Below are 14193 nucleotides of genomic sequence, written 5' to 3'. Positions count from 1 at the left end.
TTTACCACAGGGTGTGGCGCACTTATTTTCAGTGGTGTGAATCCAGAAACTATGATCCGCAGGTGTTCCGGGTTTCCAGAATCTTGGAGTTTCTTCAATCGGGTTTGGACCTCGGCTTACGCCTGGCCTCTCTGAAGGTTCATGTGTCTGCTTTGTCCGTGTGGTTTCAGCGACGGATTGCTACACTGCCAGACGTTCACACCTTATTCCAAGGTGTTCTCAGGATCCAGCCTCCCTTCGTGCCTCCAGTGGCTCCGTGGGACTTGGCGGTGGCACTGCGGGTCTTGCAGGGTCCTCCTTTTGAGCCGCTTGAGTCGGTGGAGCTCAAGTGGCTGACGTTTAAGACCATTTTTCTCCTGGCAATTGCTTCTGCCAGGAGGGTTTCAGAATTGGGGGGCGCTTTCCTGTCGCCCCCCTTTTCTGATTTTTCACCAGGACAGGGCGGTGCTCCGCACGTCCTGAGTTTTTGCCCAAAGTGGTCTCAAAGTTCCACATTAATCAGGAACTTGTTGTGCCAGCTTTTCAGTCACCTGATCTTTCCGCTGGTGAGGCTTCCTTAGATGTAGTCCGGGCACTTAGAATCTACGTGGACCGGACTGCTTCGGTTAGGAAGTCGGATTCTTTGTTTGTCCTCTTCGGTTTTCACAAGAGGGGTTGGCCTGCCAACAAGCAAACGTTAGCCCGTTGGCTTCGTTCAGTTATTTGTGAGGCTTATGCACAGGAGGGTTTACCTGTGCCAGCCTCTGTTAAGGCTCATTCCACTCGTTCTGTGGGTCCCTCTTGGGCTGCTAGACGTGGCGCCTCCGCTGTTCAGCTGTGTAAGGCGGCTACTTGGTCTTCAATTCAGACGTTTTTGAGGTTTTATGCGTTTGACACCTTCGCCTCTCAGGATGCATCCTTTGGGCGCCGGGTACTCCTTTCAGCACAGGAGCGTCCCCGCCCTTAGTTGAACTGCTTTGGGACATCCCCAAGGTCAACCCTGTGGACCCCCTATGGACCCTGAAGTAGAAAACAAGAGATATGGTAAGAACTTACCTTTGTTATCTCTGTTTCTACGAAGTCCATAGGGTCCACAGGGCGCCTGCCCTGACGCACCTGGCTTCAAATGGGCTGTGTGGCTGGTCATCGGTTTTCCGTCTCCCATTTCTGTGAGTATGGTTTCTTGTGTGTTCCAGTCTTCCTTCTCTCTATTTAGTCTCCTCCTCCGGCCTTGGCTGCTTAACAACTGAGGTGCCTGTGGCCGGGGGCGGGGTATAGAGGAGGACGGACCCAAGTGCATCCTGGGAGCAGCAAAGCTTTAGCTGCGTGGTGCCCGTGGATCCAGATCCAGCTATACCCCAAGGTCAACCCTGTGGACCCTATGGACTTCGTAGAAACAGAGATAACAAAGGTAAGTTCTTACCATATCTCTTGTTTTGCAAGCGCCTCTGAATCAGGCCCTGTGTGTTAAAGACGAGCCCATGTAACGACCACTGACAATCAAAGTGTCCATGTAATAGGAATCAGTCTGTAGAATGATTTATTGTGAGCATACATTTTGCTGGGTTAGTCCCCCATATTCTCCCATGTACTGTAGAAAACGTTGCACAGTACATATTTCCTTACTGTCCTTGTGCATCAAATAATACAGTACTGTCACTGAGGAGTTGATAAAGTTGATTAGAACTGGTGGGATCTGACTCTGTTACCAAGGCGTCATAGCCAGCGAGATCTGAATGCACAGTGTGGCCCATTATCATTATTATTTACTCATAGTGGACATAGACTTGTAGTTAAAGCATTAAAATGTGACATGCACTAGTATACTTAACAGCAGCCTTCTCCTTCCCAAACTAAGGGCCGTATTTAATTAGACGCGAAAAGCCGTTATCTACGGAAAAATAGCGCCGATTTTGGCTTTTCGCGCGGTTGCAACTTCTATCCAAATTCAATTCCAGCCGAGTTTCGCGCACGCGGAAAGTCAATGCAATTTAATAGGCGAAAAAGATTCGCCCCAGAATAGCAGGTGAAAGAAGTGTAGGTTTTTTATTTCCGGGTGCAGTAGTTGGGAAACCACTCAGACACACAGGACACCCCCCCCCCCCCCCCCCCCCCCCCCCCAAGGACTAGTCACCCCCCAAAAAAAACAGGAACACCACAAAAAACGCCTTTGAAATTTTGGGCAAAAATTAAAAAAGTGGGGGGACAACTTCAAAAGTTTAGCGAAATAAGGTTCTGGAGTGCTCTAAGAAGGGGCCAAGTGTTTTTGGGATTGCAGGTGCTTGTATGACGGAGGAATTTCACTTTGTCTAAAACTTCACTTTAGAGACATTAAAACATGATAGCACCCATTTTCCAGTACCCCAAATTTCATGGCACTACGTAAAAAATACTGCTCTATGCCATTCTTCACCACTTTTACCAAGACGCTAATAGCAAGCATTTACCACCACTTAAGTACCCTAAGTCGTTAAATTAGGGCTAATACTAAACTACCATAATGATTTTCGAAGTCAGCCCATCTCTTTCTGGGGTACCCAGTGATTCCGCCTGTTTTACATTCGCCGTTTGCCGTTTTCGCCTGTTTTGGCATTGAATACGGCGAATAGCGGGGACGCGCACGGTAAGTTTCCGCATTCAAAACAAGCGATGTAGGCGAAAAGCCTGACAGGCGGAACTTTATCGCGGTCGCGAAACAAATTGAATACCGCCCTAAGTAGGAAACATTATGTAATCATTCTATAAGATCGCAACCGCATTATACATTTGCATAACTGGGTGTGTCTTAGATATGTTTAGCGAATGAGATGCAGCCGCAGCTGTTATCATCATCTTGCAATTGTGCAAATGTGAGCAGATTGCCGCGGTCCCTGGTGTCCTATGTATAGATACATATAGATACATTATAAAACCAATCTCGTAGAAACACTTTGCACATCGCTGCTCCGTAAGCTCCAGTTGTGGAATGTGGAAGCTCGTTATCGTTATCTCATATCCTAGAGGATTTCCATCCGTCCTCGTCAGCTGTCCCCTTCCTGGCCCGGCAAGGTGTGTGTTCCTCTCCGCAGAGATAGCCGCCATTGTCCGCAAACGCTGATGCAGCGAATTCTCCTCCAAAGAGGAACATGATCAGCTGTCCTAGTGCTGGACTTTTCCTGTTTATTCAAGTGCTGGAATTTCTGCCTCCACCATGGGGGGAAACCTGTGATGTGCACAGGCCTAATATATCCCCTGCGGGCAGAGTTAGACTTCACTAATTCAAGTGCAATAAATAAAGATGAAAGAAAAGCTCTTCCCATAGGGAAAACCATCTCATCAGTAACATTTCCTGCCCGTGCTGCTGTAACATCAGTGTTTCACAACCATACAAGTGCTAGATCAGGGGTACAGTAAGCAACATGGGACACACCAGCTGGTGTAGAACTATGTATGCCAGCATGCCACCGTTTTGTTGTTAGGGGCATGCTGGGATGTGTAGTTCCACAGTAGATTTAGGGCCACTGGTTGCCTACCCCTGTACTAGATCATAATTTACCTATAGTACACACTGTGTACTGTAAGTCGTAACAAGTCTGCCTATCGTAGTGCTGGTGATGTATATAAAGCCAGTTTTGATTTAATTCCATTAATTAATTTCATTTATAATCTAATGCAGTGGTGGCGAACCTTGGCACTCCAGCTGCTGTGGGACTACATATCCCAGCGTGCACTGCCTGAGTTTTGCTATTAGGGAATGCTAAAACTGTGGCAGGGCGTGCTGGGATATGTAGTCCCACAGCAGCTGGAGTGCCAAGATTCGCCACCATTGGACTAATGAACTGGAGACAAACTGATGCAGAAGCTCTGCGGGTGCCGTCTGAAGGCCCCCATACATCAGCAATTGATTGCAGCAATCGTGCAATTTGCAATCGATTGTGTATAAAAAATTTTCCCTTTTTCAATCGATTGTGGCAATTCTGCAATCGATTGAAAAAGTTAAAGATTTTTATACACAATCAATAGCAAATTGCACGATTGCTGCAATCAATTGCTGATGTACGGGGGCCTTAACTCTAGAACCACAACTGCTGCTGAGCACCCAATAAGTCATCCATTAGGTGTCTGACCTAGACAGGACGTCCAGTGTGCCTTAGTTATTCTGCATTATTCATTCGCCGTGCGCTATGACTATCCTGTTCTTTAGCCCTGTCCTAGAATACCAGGATCCAACTCACAAATCTATAAATGACGGCCATTACATGTGATGTTACAGATTTTGTCGTCTCTGCCCTTGTTCCCTATACTATTGCCCTTTGTATAAGTCTAAGAGAATATGCGCTGCCCGTGGCGCACGGTTTGTCTTTAAAGATTGGCACACTATCAGCCAAGTGTGTGCGCGTGGGGTGGCACTAGCCAGTTAATGGTCCGCGTCTCTGCTAATCACCATGAGAAATCTTTTATTAAACTGGTCCTTTAGCCGCGCGGCACACGAACGCGCCCCCCCCCCCCAGTCTTTGTTACAGAACAGGTCCTGTTACTGCAGCCTGGTGTCGCCGAGAGCCGATTTCTGCCAGTGGGGAGTTCAGCACAATTTGTCCCAGGATTTGTGGCTGCTTTGTACATTTATTAGACTGTTCCACTTTCCGCTGTTACTTGTCAAGGCCCTTCATAGACAGTCAGACAAGAAAATCATTAAATCCGCGTCCTGGCAGCAAGCAGGCTGCTGTGTTTGCCAAGACTGTAAGGAATGTGGTGATAAAAGTCAGTAAGTAATCCGTGCGCTGATGGAGAGAGAGACTTTATATGTTCCTCCCATCTCAGCCTCTGACACCCTGCTCCCATCTTTACAAGTCTCTCCGTCTGTATCTATCAGAGACGTCATCTTTATAGGGTGTCGCCTCCACCGCTCGCAGAAACTAACATCGTTCTAAATCAGCAACGAAGCTCCAGAATCTTTTCCTGCAGCTGATTAACTATAGAGCATTGTCCTCACCTGAGGTCGGGAGTGACTGGGGAATGAAGTCATTACTGTCACCGACTTACTGCTGACGCATTGTTTACAAGAAAGCAGACAATTCACTGAGACACGAGACACTCTGTGCCTCATGCCTCAGTGATGGCACTTGTGTGTTTTTAGGAGACCGATGAATTAAGATTGACCCGACCTTCCCGAAAATATAATCATTGTCCGGTAAGACCCACCTGTCGGGCTGAATTCATCAGTGCAGGTGCCAGGTAAAGTGCAGTAGAATTGAATATACTTTTAGCTGTCATCTAAACGTATACAGCGCTCCCTCCCAACGTATACAGCGCTCCTCGCAGCGCTGTACAATGGGATGTAACTGTCCATGGATGTGAGATTGCATCTTACCGAGTGGTCTGCGGCCCACCCATGCAGAACGGGCACAGGCCCCCATAGCCTAGACTGGGAAGGGAGGAGGTGGGAGCAATAATGATGCGTTGATACTACGTAACCTTGTTACGGACGTCTATAAAAATGTATCCTCCATTTATTTGCGATCATTCCGTACCTTTTTTTTTTTTTTTTTTTGGGAAAGGCAACTATTTATTTTTAGTATATAGATGTCCCTCTCCATTAGGACAGTGAAACCCCTATCCACCCCCTCCCCCATTGCTGCCAACATTCGACCCCCACATTGTCAGATTCCCCAGAAAGCTGCCTCAAAGCGTTAACTATTTATGTCACTCCAGGCACTAGACTGAAGTCACTGCTGCTGTAGGTGTGATGCACCAAAGTGGACGTTGGCAACATCGCTGCCATCTGTATGTGCCCAACCTCCTGTACTCTCCGAATTAGAGAGGGTGGTCAGAATTCCGGCAGCAAGGAGGGGAGGAGGTGGGGAAGGGGTCTTAGGAGTGAGATCTCTTGTTGCAATAGGTTAGAGCAGTGATTCCCAACCTCGGTCCTCAAGGCACCCTAACAGTCCTGGTATTAGTGATATCCATGCTTAAGCACAGATGATTAAATCAAAATAACTAAGGTACTAATTAAGTCACCTGTGCTCAACTATGGCTATCCTTAAAACCTGGACTGTTAGTGTGCCTTGAGGACCGTGGTTGGGAACCCCTGGGCTAGAGGAACGTCTCACATTAAAAATGTGACCACCATGTTGCCCTTCAAGGCGGAGTGTAATATCTTGTACCGGCTGCCGATGGTTTGCTCACCATATTGGATGCGCGGCCACGTTCCGGTAGGCCACACCGCTCTCTCTCTCCGGCCAGATAGTTACTGCCAGTCGTGTTTGAGAAGTCCAAGGTGTTCATCTTCCGCCCTGTTTGTTTTCTCCTGCAGAGCCGGCAGCTGGAGTCTGAGACGGGCACCACGGAAGAACACAGCCTGAATAAGGAGGCGCGGAAGTGGGCCACGCGCGTGGCACGGGAGCACAAGAACATCATCCACTGCCAGCGTGTAGGTATAGTAGCATCCGCCGTCTCAATGTCGGCCCTTTGTACGGAGGCGCAGGTTTGTGTTACAGCAGAACTGAGCGCCAACAATGACTGTGTACAAGCTTAACCCTAGATAGACTACGGTAAATGAATCGCCCAAGTCACTGCCGCAATAGACACCAGCTCCCTATTTTTGAGCCTTTAAATGGTACTTTCCTAGGACGCAGCCTACAGGGCTAATGCACTGTGCAACACTGTAAGTGTCCATTATACCCGACCAGTTATCTATGGACCTGTAGGCAAGTTGCCTTATGTAAAAGAACTGAACGAGAAACTTTTCCAGACTTAGGGGGTCTATGTACTAAGCCTTGGCTGGAGATAAAGTACCAACCAATCGGCTCCTGTCGTTTTTCAAACAAAGCCTGTGAAGGGACAGTTATGCTGGGCAAGCACTATATACTTATCGGGACGATAATTGCACTGTGCGCGGCCGACCGATGGTAAAATATCGATCGTTTGGGCTTGCCAGATCGTCCAGCATGCCCGTCCGAGGCAATATTTTGTAAATGCAGTATATGCCCAGCTGCGGACGACCGGCAGACATTTCCTCACCGGGAAGGAACAGGGAAATGTCTCCTCCCCAGGGGCGGAGCGCCAATATCGGAGCCAATACACTGTGAGATTTCTCACATTGTACGCCTGTGATATCTGCAGGGTGTCAGGCTGCCAGGTAAAATATCTGTCGGTCTGACAGGCATTTTATCTGGCAGTGTATGCCCAGCTTTAGGAGCTAATTGGTTGGTACTTTATCTCTCTGCTAGGCTTAATGCATCTCCCCCAATCAGAGCTGAGAAGAGAGCTGCGCTGTGACATGGCTTCATTTGCCGGTAAGTAACGCTGGGAACACACTGGAGCAGTGTCGGGCCGATTTTCCGTTTCGTAATGACAAATTCGTCTACGTCGCTAAGTCTGTACCAGCGATTGTGCGCTCCCGCAGTCTCTAGTGACGGTCGCTAGGTTTGATGTGCTGCACATCAATCCTAGCGATACCGCTAGCGACCTGTGGTATGCTAATGGAGAACCATGAACTCTCCGTGAACTCGTTCTAGTGTGTACGGGCAATGCGATGTCGGAACGAATGGCCGCCATTCCACTGTGTGCCCAGCTTTAGTAAGTACGCTGTACGCAGCTTCCCTGCGAACAGGAGCTCGCCCTCGAATTATGTGTCAGGTTCTGGTAATGTATAGGAAATTTTACATATGTATTGAGTTGGATAAACTTGAATTTTAAATGTAGCGACCTTTTAATACATGCACTTAATAATGGCAAACTGTAAAACGATTGTCTTCTTTAGTCAGCTTAGTTTGATTGAGGTTTAAAGCCAAAAATCCTGGATAGCCTGTACTTCCGAAGCAAGTGTCCTCGTACATCTAGCCTCAATACGCCATGAGGCGCGATCCGCCAGGTCACGCGGGACGCTGCTTGTGCCGAGCGTCTGTTATGTGTCTTTTTGGGATGAAATTGCATCTTAATCGCAATGCGATGCGACTAGGACGCACCATGAGACTGTGGCCCTGATTCAGAGCCGGACGCTCTGACAGAGGGCGCTCGATCTGAATAGGACCGTCCCTTCTCCTTTTTGGAGCAGCCTCCTGGCCGCTCGCATAGCTGTGGGTAACCACCCACATCTATAGTGAGCGGCCAAGACCATCGCGACCATCGGGTTTGCGACGAGACCCTGCGGTAGGGTCTCGCTGCCGCAATCCCTTTAGTGCTTTTGGCCCTATCAGAGCCAAAAGCACTCCCACTGACATCACTAGTGATGTCAGTGGGGCCGGCCCCAGACGGCAGGCGTTCCCATGGGAACGCCTCCGTCTGGGCAGCCACGCCCCCAACACACCCACCAAAGGGGGCGTGCTGTCAATCACCATCGACCGCACGCCCCCTTTGGTGCGAGACCCATAACGACGGCTTGGCCGTCGTTATTCGGGTCTAGCGCCTGCGCACGACGGACCCGCCTCCGTCGTGCGCATACGCACTTGGGCAACATCGACCTGCTTGCGAGCGCTCACGAGCGGGTCTGAATCAGGCCCTGTGTGCGGCACAGTAGAGCTTGGAATGGAGATAATCCACAGCTGCTGCATGGCAGGACTTCGTATACAGATTCAGACTGTAGGCCGTATTCAATTAGAGGCGAAAAGTGACGTTTGGCGGACTTTCCGCCTGTTTTCAAAGTATCTTCATATTCAATTCCAGGATGATTTAGCCTAAGCGGAAACCGTGCAATGTAATAGGTGGGGGGGCAACTATAAAAACTAGCTAAATAGATTTCTTGGGGTGCTGTAAGGAGGGGCCGGGTGTTTTGGGGATTGCAGGTGGCATGTATGAGTGTGGTTTTTCACGGTTTTTTAAACTTCACTTTAGAGCCATAAAAATATGCTTGCACCCATTTTTAAGTACCCCAAATGTGACTGGACTATTTTCACCACAAAATACAGCTTTACGCCATTCTTCACCACTTGTGCAAAGACACTAATAAGAAGCTATTTAAACTACTTGAGTACCCCAAACACTATTATTAGGGCTATCAGTACCTCTACATTGATTCCCTATGTTAGTGCATCTTTAGTTGGGGTACAGACTGATTTCCCCACTTGTGACAGTACTTTCCACCTGTTCCGCGTTCGGCGCTTTCTGTTCCCCCGTGGTTTGGAATTGAACAGGGCGAAAAGCGGGGACATGCACGAAAAGTTTTCAGGTATGAAACTGGCGATGTAGGCGGAAAGTCGGACAGGCGAAACCTTTCGGACTTTTCGTGTCTAATTGAAACTGGGCCTTAGTCGCACATAGATATAGAAGTGTCACATAACGGATTAATCGGGCGAAAAAGACACACAAGTGGCTCAGCTCAAGCTGATAGGGGCTGTATGACGTGACTTGAGCAGTAGTGTATGAGGTCACGCACCTGAATGTACATACAGACGGGAGTGTGGTTACACCTCATCGGATGCACCAATCTCACCACCAAACGGTAACCACTCCGCAGTGGTACCATAGTACCACTATTTAGAATCCACGGCCCCTTCCGGAGTTGCTGAATTCCGCAGACATAATCTGTAACCTAGAAATATTGTGATCGCTATTTCTCGTTCGTGGTATCATGTCACTGAAAGGTAGTGTTGTCCGTGTATTGGAGGAACCCGTCCTGTACCACTGCTATAACGCACACATCCCATGAAGGCTGCCATTTTTCCCAGCTGCTTTTTCTAAACCTTATTGGGATCCCAATGCTGTAAGTCTCCTTTCGTGTTACGGATGTTATCGCCCGGCCTGGGCCGCACTACAGTTTCAGTTTGCGGTTGTTGTAATTTTCCCTCCCATGATTTTTACAAGACCCAGAACACTAGAGAATTTTGGAGAGGTTGCTAGGAATAATGGTACCCAGAATCCCCTTGTTTTAGTGCAGAAGAAATTAGCATATATTATGTTACAGAGCTGTAAATCTCCTCTTACGTATGAGGTGGAAACTGCGCTAGGGGAGCTCTTTAGTGTACTCGCCATGCAGTGAAGCGATTCATTTCACTCTACCGTGGACAAATATGACTCCATAAAAGCGCAATTTGCAAGTCTGCATTTTTTATTTTTTTTTTAAATAATTGAATCTTTAATTCACCCTCAGAGACTGGGAGGAAACGGAGCCTTGGCTGTCTGTTAAACAAGTTGTGTTTTATACTTCTATTGCCTCTCGTGTTAGCAAAGTTTCTAGGGTCATGAAATTGTCATTTACGCAGTGGGAGGTGCCCACGTCTGGGGACCTGAGCCAGTGACATCACCGCAGCACAGCCAGCGCGCTAGTACCCATAAGGCCATGGTTCCTGGTGAACTGCTATTGACGTTGGTTGAGGACGCAATATAGATTGGTGCTATATATCCACAACCACAAATATATAACCGTATAGAATATAGGGAAAAGGCGCACAGGCCACATGCAGAGAGAAACAACGGTCTGTACAGGAGGAAAGGTGAGGACGTGTCAAACCGTACAATAGTAAAGATGAAAAGAAAAAAAGTAGAAATATACAGGCTGCGTACTTTTGTAACGTGATTGTTAACCCTGGTATACAATAATGGGTCATATTCAATTGCCGGCTCTGACTTTTCGCCTGGTGCACTTTCCGCCTACATCGCTGGTTTTGGGTCCGGAAAAGTATCTCGCGTGCGGCCGCTTTTCTCCCTATTAAATTCCAAGAGACGCTAAAACGGGACCCGGCGAAACTCATAAACAGGTGTAGTGCTGTCACTTTTGGGGAAATCAGCCTGACACCCCCCAAAAGATGCACTGACATGGGGGACCACTATGGGTACCCCCGAATAGCCCCGCTGAAGGTATTTGTGGTACCTAAATGCTCTCAGTAGGTGCTAATTAGTGTATTTGCATATGGGGTGAAGAATAGCATTTAGCAGTATTTTTTTATCAAAATAACTAGTCCCCAGCAAATTTGGGGTACCTGAAAATGGGGACTAGCATATTTAAAAGTTGCTGAACTGAAGTTTAATATTCATGTAAAAAATCCACTTGCCGCAAACACCTGCAAAGAAAAAAACACATGGGGCGTACTTGGGGACCTCCATGGAGTCTATTTAGCTAGTTTTTAAGTTTTATCCCCCAACTTTGCACTTTTTCGCCCCCAAAACGAAAGTACTTTTTTGGGGTGTTCTAAAGGGTTTTTTTTTTTGACACAGTTTACCTTTTGGAGGACTGTCCTAATACTGCAGGGGGGTTTCCGCAACTTTGCACCCCTAATCTACTCATCTGAATGCATTGACTTTCCGCTTAGGCGAAAGGTCGTTGCAATTGAATTCGGCGGAAAATCTTCAACTGGCGAAATGACGTCATCGGCGAAAACTTTTCACCGGTCACGTATTTTCGCCTGCAATTGAATACGGCCCTAAGTGCTTAGACATATGTCACTTTTGTGGTTTATCATTCAATGTGTTTTGGACATACAGTATATTTATTTTCCTTTGTAATGCTTTTGTTTTTTTCTTTTTACTCCTAAATTGTACTTACCGTTACTGCTGATACACTCCTGCATAAAGCCAGGGACCTCTTGCAGCTATACGCTGATCATTTCTGTCTATAATGAAGCCCCCTCCTCATGTGTCCCCCTCTGGGTTTTCCCTGGTCCAAGTATTTGAATCCGTTACTTGTCTTTGTAATGTAGCAGGGATTCCAGGACTGGGATGCAGAAGTCGGATCATCCATTAGGCAACCCAGGCTTCGTGCCTGTGATCCACATAGCAGGGGAGATGGGAGCCCAAACCTCAATGTGTTGTGCAGTGCCCAATGGGGTCTTTATCCGGCTCGGCAAGTTCTTCATACTACGAACAAGGGTCCAGGCCCTTCTCCCTATTCTTCCTATACTATAAGATGGTTTATTAATGTTCAGTGTCCATAAGAGAGAAGGCATTATAACCTGTCTGAGAACAAAACCACACATGAACAGACCCAGAGAGGGATCCATGCAGTGATGGACAGCTCATGAAGACCCTCTGCAGGAGCTGGCTACACCTGTTCCTGAGATCTGACCTTATGGAGAAATGTTTTATTTTAGGACTGGTTCACCTATGACTGTTTCTTAGATTTTATGTAATGCAGGATAATTGTGCGGCCTGGTGCCAGCCAAGTGTAGGTCTGCCCAGGGCTGGTCAGTAAAAACAGGACTGGCTTAATATTTACTGCCCATTCGCACCCTGTGTACTCCCCTACAAGCGAAGTCTAAGTGAGACATTACGGAACAGTTCCTGTATTGCAAAAGTAGGTTGTCCTGACGTGATTCACCGCTGGGTGGTCGGCTGCATGCGGATTATAATAACCGGGACGTATTTTCATCCGGTGGTTTTCTGTAGGACTGCGAAAGTCTAATAAGAGTGTGACTGTGTAACTGACATACCTCTGTATTAATGGCTGTACTGTCCTCTGCGCAGGCCCTGGATGACCTGGAAAGCCAGAGCACGCCGGCTTCAGAACAGGGTCGGATGGAACTCGAACAGAAGATTGAAGAAACTAAAGAGAGTATTCGCAAGGCAGAGGTAAATACTCATTATCCAACATATAACTAAACACACAGTTTGTAGGGCCCTGTGTGTGTCACATTGTACCTCGTGCAGAGGCACAGCGCGATTGTTGGGTTACACACTGTGCAGGTCTGATCAACTCTCCGACCCGCAGAGCGATTATCGGATCAGTCTGTCCTCATGTACACGCTGAGCTTTATTAAGAGCAGTGTCTGCTTTTTTTCAATGGCATTGGAAGGTCGGACATCGCAGCTTTTAGGTAGGACATAAAATCCCGATCTGACTGTTGCAGGAGCGTTTGAAGTCGTTTATCGGCTGATGCTCTTGCATACACACCTGTGTAATCATCGGGCCCAACAACCGATATCAGCTGATCACCTCGATAATGCTATAGGTATGTACCCAGCTTTACATTTGTGGTGCAGAATTTGGAGAGATTACAGGTGAGAATTTGGCCATAGTAAGTGGCCACAGGCTGAACCATCAGCTGAGTACAAACCAGCTGAGGCCACACTGAGCAATAGAGACAAACCCATAGAGCTTTGCGTACATAGTGCAAGACATCAAGATTTACTCATCATCAGCATGGGCAAGTAATACACGTGCTGGACCCATTGCAACCACTATAATAGCCACAAATAGTTACTGCTTTGTGCCCATCGCTGTCCCGTGTCAGGAGTGGGTACATCGCCATGTCTAGACTCTTCCCAGCTGTCGGCGACTGAACCAGGAGTCAAATATAGTCACTCTGTCATTATTTAATAATATAATAACTATAATTATAGTATATTAATCATTATTAATAATGAATTTAATTATTAGAATAAACTTTTACAGTATTAATGCAGAGAAAGTCAAGAAACACTGGGTAGCCTTCAGCTGGGTCATTATCGTGGTGTATTGTCGGACTGGACAGCGGGCACATACCAGTAAATCATCTGTGTCATTGCAAATGCTTTACAAGCCATTGGTAGTGTTCATTCTGGCACCCTGCACCTATCACAACCCCTGCAGTTCCTCTTTCCTGCCTGGTGTGTCACTCTATGCTCTGGTGCTTCTGGCACACTTTGGTTTGTATCTCAGCAGTTGGTCACATCAGCTGAGTGTGCTAGAAGCACCAGAACAGAGAGCGACAGCACAGGCAGTAAAGAGGAACTGCAAGGTTTGTGTTAGGTGCAGGGTTCTAGAATGAAGACTACATTGGCCTGTGGCAAGTAGGACCTGGTATATATCGGCAGTGGGATTCCTCCCACTCTCGGGTCAGGGACGGATGTGAATGACTGGAATATCCTCTGCAGAATGTGTGCGTTATATAAATAACCAGCTGTTATCCGTGCGCTGTACAGGAGGCTTTTATATAAAATGATAACTTAGACCTTTAAGCAGTCTTTTTATTATATGTACTCGGTGGCGAGCTATAAAAGCCTCATTGTCTGCATTACTCTTCTGTTACAATGCAGCGTACCCTTAGTGATAAATGGCGTGGCTGAGTACGTTTCCTGTTATCGCCCTCCCTGCATCTGCCAAACGTTCTGTGCCTAAACACACGCACCCCTCTGCCAGCGAGTCTCCAGCTTACATGTGTATCCATAGACTTGGCTTTAATTAAGTTTTAATTAGTACTGTTACAAATAGAAGTAATTATAACCTTGTGTCACAGACCTTTTCATTTTGGAGCGAGCCCTGATGGGGCGCATAATGTCCTCCTCCCCTTAGTAACTGTATATCGTTCCTTGCATTGGACTATTC

The 14193-nt window shown here is 47.3% G+C and overlaps 1 protein-coding gene across 5 annotated transcripts in view; it reads left to right on the top strand.

Annotated features, from left to right (window-relative positions):
* FCHSD2 (FCH and double SH3 domains 2) overlaps positions 1 to 14193 on the top strand; it is a 176533-nt gene that overhangs the window by 122367 nt on the left and 39973 nt on the right. For all 5 annotated transcript variants that reach the window (XM_088479552.1, XM_088479549.1, XM_088479550.1 and 2 more), the window contains 2 exons: positions 6272 to 6388; positions 12355 to 12459. In XM_088479552.1, coding sequence (XP_088335678.1) covers positions 6272 to 6388; positions 12355 to 12459 — 222 coding nt within the window. The remainder of the gene's footprint in view (positions 1 to 6271; positions 6389 to 12354; positions 12460 to 14193) is intronic.

The sequence above is a fragment of the Taudactylus pleione genome, unplaced genomic scaffold (assembly GCF_031769625.1).
Source record: "Taudactylus pleione unplaced genomic scaffold, aTauple2 ptg000241l, whole genome shotgun sequence".
In the NCBI taxonomy this organism is placed as follows: domain Eukaryota; kingdom Metazoa; phylum Chordata; class Amphibia; order Anura; family Myobatrachidae; genus Taudactylus; species Taudactylus pleione.
This window is presented reverse-complemented; position numbering and strand designations above follow the sequence as displayed.